The following is a 7,869-nucleotide window of genomic DNA, read 5'->3' on the forward strand; positions in this document are numbered from 1 at the left end:
AAAATATAATTATTTATTAAATTTTAAAAATTAACAGTTATTTTTACAATTTTTTATAAAATCGTTTATTTCTATTTTTTTTCTTTTTTCCTATTTATTAACCGTTATTCTATTATCTTTTTTGATATATTTTACTTTATTTTTAATAAATATAATTTTATTTTATATATTAATTTAATAATATTATAATATCATTACTTACTAATATAATATCATACATATTTAAAAAAATGCATACACATGTGCTCGCGCAGGTGTTTACGTCACTTTATAATAAAAGAAATTACTAAAGATGTATACTTATTGATCCTTTTATTAAATATAAAAAACTAAATATTATTCATATTTATAATTAATTAATTTTAGAAAAAAATATTAAATATTGATTAATTTTGTGATTGGATATGTAGGGCAAAAATGGATTATCCTTCTTTTTAAACATTTGTACAACTCTTTGGAGGAATCCCTGAAAACAAGGATTCCAAGTTTAGGAAGTTGGTGGTAGTTGAAGCATTGGAAAAGCATAAAGCTATAATATGACAAACTAGAGAATATTATTTACACACCAAAATATAAATAGTTTAAATAAATTAAACAAAAAAGAGTTATCTATGTTTACTTTTTGCCCTCATTCTTAATTCCATAAAGTTTTATTTTTCTTATTTTCAAATAGTTTATAAATGCATAATTGAGTTTGTCTGCATATTTCTTAATGGGTCCTAATATGTAAACATTTATTAAAAAAAATTATGTACAATTAAAAATTATTAATTTATTTCCAATCATCTGATAATTATTTACTTTGATCCTATGTATTCTTAATTTGTTCTTTATACATGTAACATGTTTTTAGTTTGGATCTTTATTTACAATGGAGAGCAAATTAAGAATGTGTTATGATATAAAGCTACTTTAAAGTAAATTTGTAACAACCAAACTAAAAATACATACTAAATAAGTTTTCAAGAAGTTTTTATGAGTAGACCTGAATTGAGAATTTAATCAATTATACACTTCTCATATAAAATATTTATATAAGAAAGAATAAAAAATAATGTAATTATTTTCATTATTTATTGTATAGAATTTAAAATATACAGAAATAGAAATAGATATCACAGTAAAATAACATTTGCCATTAAAGAAACTTTTTTTAAAACAATAAGGATAAAATTATAAAAATAATTTATTCACCTAATACTATTATTGAAATTAGTATTCCCTTTATCTATAACTAGCAAAAATACATATGCTTACTTATATGTATATTCACTTTTTTATTACATTAAAATAATAAAAATTAATATATATATATATATATATATATATATATATATATAATTATTTTGTAAGAATAATATTGAAAAAAAATAAAACAATAAAATTTAAAGTACGTAATAATAGGATTAAAAATGTATTTGATAGTAATTTTTAAATAGAGAATGTACTTAATTATTTAAAGTAGAGAGAAGTTGTTTCATTACTTATTTTATTAAATAAAAATAATTATTTATGGAAGAATAGAATTGTCTAATAAAAATATGACATCAAAAGAAATTACAAAAAGGTATATTATTCTATATAATGGTATAAATGATAATGATAATCACTAAAAATTAAACACAGAATTTGGTGTGTAAATGGTTATTCTATTTAGCATGGTGTTTGGATCTGCCATTTCATAGTTTGTAAAACAAATGAATGCACCTTCAAATGTGAAGAAAGACTAAATTCAATGAATGAAGTGTTAGTGGGTGAGAAACTTTATTCCACTAGTTTTGACCATGAGTTTTTTTGTAACAACACAAGTCTCTTTTTGTGTTATCTTTTTTGGTTTGAGATCTTAATCAAGCTTTATCATGTTTACAATGGTTGGTGTTTGGATGATAGACTATTGCTAAAAATATGGGATGATGTTGGAAGTCCTACATTAACTAGAGATAAGGTCAATTCACAATATATAAGTGAAGTGCAAATCTCACCTTACAAGTCGGTTTTGTGGAGTTGAGTTAGGCTCAAAGTCCACTTATAACATGGTGTCAGAGTCAAGTTAGTGTCTATCCTAACAAACTTTCTTGGACATTCTGTTTCACCCGATATCAGACCGCTAACAGACCACCCACTAATTTCTAATCCCACGTACGAGATGAGGATGAGTTGAAAGAAAAACTGAAAAAATGTGATAGGTTACTATGATGAGTAAAGAAAGAAAATGTTAAGAGATCAAATGTTTCTCAGACATTTACCAATTTAAGCATTGAAGTATGTATGCAAGCATTTCTACCATAACTTGTATGAGTACTAATAGTATATGTTTATATATATTCAAAAATATTTTAGTGCAAAGAGAAAAAGGGGATGATTTTTCTTAAAGAAAGATGAGAAAAGCATCTTTTGACAGTTTATGTTTTTCTTCCCGTGATTCTAAGGTTACGTAATTGTTGTGATTACATTGTTTGACGGCATACACGTGATGTTGTTTGGTTTTGTCGTCACTACATTGTATGCTAAATTTCAACACACAATCACATACATGATCAATCTCTTACTTTTGTTCAAATTTAAATACCAAAAAGCTTATGGGGGAAAAGGGGTTTTCCTTTTTCGTTTTACAATCATAATCCACTTCTGCTATGGCCAATGAACCTTAAACTACAACCAAGAAAGTAATTTCAAGCTGAAGAGAATCATCACATATCATAATGAAAAAGAATACAAGGTTCTTTCTTATAATTCACCACATTACATGACATAACATGGTCTGTTGCAGGGAACATTAGACTGTGTACAGTAACAGCTTTTGAAGAAGTGAGATAGGTGCCAAAAGCTAATCCTGTTGATCCATGTAACAGATAAAATATTGCATCAGCATGTTTTTCAGCCTTTACTGCAACTGTGGCATATGAATGTGTCATCTCTTCTTCTTCTGGGACCATGTTGGTCCATAAATCGCCAAGAGCGTGCGGCCAAACCGTCTGTCAGTTATCTGTATGTACACACATCCCCTTAAACAGCTCAAATTGGAGTGCATATCATCAGGGTCGGCTCAAGGTTCAAGCAGGTAAAATCCTTGTTAAGGATCTCAACAAAACTTTTCTAGTACTAATTGTTTTAGGCTTTGAACAAAAAAACCTCAAAAACAAAATTTTAGTACTAATTGTTTTAGACCTCCAAGAAAAAAAAATGTCTAATTCTTAAGTTTGTTTTAGGTCTGCCAGATCCTTGAGCCGCGCTTGCATATCATTGAAATCTACAAGTATTGCATAACATAAATTCATAGATGTAGGTCCCATGTTCTGAACCCCATCAGGGTAAAAGAATGTTAAGAAAAATTAATGGTTGACAATTAGTACATATATAAGGCTATGAAGATGCAGTATTGGTTCCTTAAATTACCTTTACAAGGTTTCCACAAGAATCCAGCATGTCAGTTTTCAAAGGATACTCAACTACCTGATTCAGATCATAAAAATTCGTGAGAAGAAGACCAATACAGTGACAAATATTGAAAGTATGAAAACGGTGCGCACAATAAAGGTATTCTCTCCAAGCAATGGTGATTCTGATATTTGCCTCATCAGCACCCCATAGTCAACTTGTGTATAGGGAGGGGTGACACTAATGTAATCAAATGGACCACTGTTACCTGCATGTAAACAATTCAAATTCACAGCAGCAGAAGAAATTACATGTAAATTTTGGTGTTAAATTACATGAAAATTATAGTGGTACAAAATCATTTATAACACTAATGATTACAATGGAATTGAAAGGAAAAGATACACTTGCCTACAAATTGCTCTGCACGTTCAAAGAATTTTTCCACACGGACAGTGTGTATGACTGAAGCATCAAGAAAACCAGTTTCCTCTAAGTTTGGACGCAAAACATCTGATACAACCCAAGGATCCATCTCAACAAAATGCACCTGATTCATCATATAAACAAGGGACTTCAGCAAGAAGTATTATTTTGTTCAGGAAAATGTAAAAACAGATTATTGAAAATCCTTTTGTGCATCTCCCTGAACTTGATGAAAATCTGCTAATTCCATTTTTCAACAGAAGGCTCAGTGATCATAATTCTTGAAAAACTCATTATCTATAGTTATAGTGCATGTAATAAGCTTGTTACTGAAAACATTAATACCTCAGAACAACCTCGGCTAAGCGCTTCAATTCCAACAGAACCTGTGCCACTATACAAGTCTAACCACCGACCAGGTCTCAACGCTGCAGGACAGCCACCAGCTGCCTTAGTATTGAAAATGAAATTATTAGCATAAACAGGAAATCTGCTGCAACAGAATTGTACATAATTAGCAAAAGAACAAGTGTGGTGCATAGGAGATAAACATGAAACTGGTACCTGTAATATGTCAAAGGCTGCACCTTTCACCACTTCCATCATGGGGCGTACATCCATGCCCTTTGGTGAGAGTAGCTTCACTCTCCGAGCTGTTCCTCCAAGAACCTATGTGGGGTCCATTTCACATTCAAAATCAATTATGCCAATAGAAAAGTTAAAAAAATTCACTTTTTTCATAATTAATCATATCAGCACCAAAGTTGATTAAGAAATTATTTTGCACCAAAGTTAAAAACACCCATTATTACTGTAGGACTCAGATTTAGTCACCCTCCTCCATTGTTTTGAAGTCAACTAACCAGCCTTGTAGTACTGGAAGAAAAGGCCAAGGTTTCATCACTTTCAAATACTATTTGTTATGGAATTTAATATCAGTAAATCAAGGTCATATCCCCTTAAGTTTTGAATGTCTTGAGGCAAGTGAAACTAAAAAGCACATGACTATTTTACAAAAAGCATGAAAATCTATAAAAGAAGACAACAGTTAAATATCTGAACGCATTGCATTAATTTTCTGTACAAGTTAACTACTTTAAGCGATAACGACTTGAACACAACATTCAAAATAAAATAAAACAATAAAATGTTCAAGTGATATAGTTCACAACAAAAAATAGATGAGGCAGCGCTAAGTTTTTAATATCGGAGAGATGAACATATCTAGGCAACAATGGGTGCAAGAAAGAAATGGAGTAAAATTACCATACCATTTTTCAGATATTTTTTAGATGAAACAGAGCTGATAACCATACCACCAGTCATAACTTTCATTTCCATCTAATAAATAACCAACTAAAGATTTTAAGGAGTTATGAACTGAATATGGTAGAGTCATACTGATATACTCCATAAGCTTGTCTTTTATTCTTACTCTTTAAAATCAAGAATGACCTTCAAAGAGGAAAATATGAAGCCCATAAATATGGGAGGGTATTATAACATAAAAGTGATAAAATCCCAATGGAAATCTCACGTTGGCTAGTCACTAGTGATGTACATATTATCACTGGAGGGAAACGCTCACCCTATAAACTAGCTTTTGAGGTTGAGTTGGTCCTAAGTCTAAAATCTAAGGTGGTACAGAAAAAGTCTGTCTAAATGGTTGTTGCAAAAGTCCTATTGGACTGGTCATTAGACTACTCACAATAGCATTGTTTAGTCCAGAATTTCACACTTGAGATGTTTAGCTCCTTGGTGTGATGGAGTCTAATGAAGATCTCACATTGACTAGTAATAAGGTCAAAATAGTGTATACAAAAATGGATGACAATCCACACCCTATTATCTAGTTTTTCAAGCTAAGCTTAGTTCAAACTCAAATTTTAAGAAATTTCATTCATCTCTATTGTGAGGAATTCAAGTGTGGAGTCAGGAGTTCCATACTGAGTGGAGATAAGTGAAATGAACAATATATAAAGAAAAAGACTCATAAACAATGCCTTAAGATTTTGGATTAGAAGTGACGTCAAGTCTCTTATATGGGTTTATTCATGGCTTGAAACCCATCGGATCTGGTTCTCCCCAGCATGTCTACTCAAAGGAGAGCCCAACATCTATTATGTTAAAACCTTTAGGAATGCAGGAAATTCATCATACACAAAGTAAAGCCAAGCATGAAAATGGGGTTAAATTAACAACTGTTGAGTGTTGGGCGCATTTTACTTGGAATGCATCACTTACACAGTTTTGTTTACAAAATACAATTGCGCACTAGCAGTCTATTTTCATCATCAATTAGCACTCTAAAAGATGCAAGTCCTAAAATGAGAATACCTGAAGCAATTTATGGGTAGTACGAGGAGGCTTGGGGTCCTCCGGTGGATCCTGTACTTGCTTCCCTCCCCTTCTTTTTAGAGGCTCCTTTCTCCTCTTGGACTAAAGTGTTGCATTCAGAAGATTAAAACAAAAGGGAAAACACAGCAAAATTTACAAAACACAATTTCAAAAGCCTTCATTAAGATAGTTAACCACTAGTTTCATTCTTGAACTATTGTACTCACCAAAGTGTCCCTTAAGTAAAGTATTAGAAATTACCAAATTAGTCCCCAAATATTATAGGACTTTTCAAATGGGTCCTTGAGCTTTACTTAAAAACATAAACAATGTTTGGATAAAATTGGCAAATGTTGGGCAAATTCCAATGCACAATATGAACAAGAGTATGTTTAGACTAGAGTTGCAAGAATTCAAAAATATTTTGACTCCAGAAGCAACGGATGTTTCCTTATCAATTCATATATTGAAACACACAACTTTGCAAAGGAAATTCCCCAAAGTATTTATGTAACTCTAATCAAACATGTACTGAATTTTGTTGCTGCCAGGGTAAAAGTACATTTGAGTTCTCCTAACTGAAACTAAAACATGCACTTAGACTAAAGTGATAAATGTTCAATACTTTGAGAATTACTTAAGCAATTCGATTGCTTTAAAAACCACTTGAGAGAAATGGCAATATCTTGAGACCAAATTGGCAGTTATCCTATTGAGATATAATATGGCACATAAATTTTCAAGCAGAGGGACCTTAGAAGACGAGTGAGAAAAGTACTCATCAGCATCAATATCGTAGCCATAGCGCTCAAGCAAGATTTTTTTCTGCTCACTGGCCAACCCATTTTCGGATTCTGCAAAATAAAGAAGAAAGACGAGATTCCAGTTATCTCAGAACATAAAAATTGAATACTTTCCATGTGGGTGAAGTGGCAAGAACAAACTTACTACTGTAAGAGACAGAGAGGGGTGAGGAGGAGCGAGTGGTGGGTGCGGAGGAGAAGGTGAGAAGTGGAAACGATGGTGGTGAACCGAACTCTGAGTTGGTGTTGAGAAGCAGTGGCGACAGTGTTGAAGGCGATAAAACCGCCATTGCTAATGTTGGAAGAAATAACAAACAATGGAGTTTGAGAAAAAGGGGTTGAATGAAGAGAAAGAGAAAAAAAAAAACAGAGATAAGTTTCAGAGAGGTACCGTGATAATGTTGTTACTGATTGCAGCTTAGGTGAGTTAAAAAAGGAGGCTAAAATAATTATAAATTTAAATATTTATTGAAATATATTAACAACATAAAATTTAATAAAAAAATCTTGAAATGTGTATTTCAATTACTAATAAATAAAACATTAATTAGATAATATGAAAGTTTTGTATCGAAGTAAAAGTTGTAAAAGATTTTAAAACAAACAAAAACTATAAACTTTGATTTGTATACTAACTTTTAATATTATTTTTTTTCTTATTATTTAAGCTTTAGGAGTAGCTCCATAAAAACACTTCTATTTTTCTTATTACTTCATTATTCTTTAACTTCTATTCTTCTTATTGTATTTATTAAACAGAAACACAAAAATATTTTTCTTTTGATAATAATGACCATAATAAATTGAAACAAAATTTATGATATTTGTAAATGTTGATGAAAATAAATAATTACACAACATATTTAAAGGAATGTTATTTAGTTTAATTTGTTTAAAATTTAATTATTTTTGAATAATTTGAGTA

The 7,869-nt window shown here is 30.8% G+C and overlaps 1 protein-coding gene across 2 annotated transcripts; it reads right to left on the reverse strand.

Moving 5' to 3' along the window:
• Positions 1-2,670: 2,670 nt before the first annotated feature.
• On the reverse strand, positions 2,671-7,323 carry LOC114181217 (methyltransferase). Of its 2 annotated transcripts, none has more exons than XM_085672164.1 (9): positions 7,090-7,323; positions 6,895-6,995; positions 6,142-6,243; positions 4,369-4,473; positions 4,150-4,254; positions 3,790-3,928; positions 3,531-3,646; positions 3,397-3,453; positions 2,671-3,005 (listed from the first exon to the last, which is right to left on the reverse strand). In XM_085672164.1, exons 1-9 carry the CDS (start codon positions 7,232-7,234, stop codon positions 2,979-2,981), a joined length of 897 nt encoding a protein of 298 aa, XP_085528290.1. In that variant the 5' UTR covers positions 7,235-7,323; the 3' UTR covers positions 2,671-2,978. The 2 variants fall into 2 exon arrangements, with proteins under 2 accessions (XP_085528290.1, XP_027923410.1); XM_028067609.2 differs by having other exon boundaries at positions 2,671-2,986; positions 7,090-7,319.
• Between the last annotated feature and the right edge of the window lie 546 nt (positions 7,324-7,869).

Source organism: Vigna unguiculata, chromosome 4 (assembly GCF_037176805.1).
Source record: "Vigna unguiculata cultivar grain cowpea cultivar isolate G323 ecotype 2 chromosome 4, ASM3717680v1, whole genome shotgun sequence".
In the NCBI taxonomy this organism is placed as follows: Eukaryota; Viridiplantae; Streptophyta; class Magnoliopsida; order Fabales; family Fabaceae; genus Vigna; species Vigna unguiculata.

Coding starts and splice junctions, on each gene's coding strand:
- LOC114181217 (XM_028067609.2), bottom strand. CDS start 7,234: ATGGCGGTTTTATCGCCTTCAACACTGTCGCCACTGCTTCTCAACACC. Junction 4,474..6,141: donor CTACCCATAAATTGCTTCAG/GTATTCTCATTT, acceptor GACCCCACATAG/GTTCTTGGAGGAACAGCTCG. Junction 4,255..4,368: donor CAGCCTTTGACATATTACAG/GTACCAGTTTCA, acceptor TTCAATACTAAG/GCAGCTGGTGGCTGTCCTGC.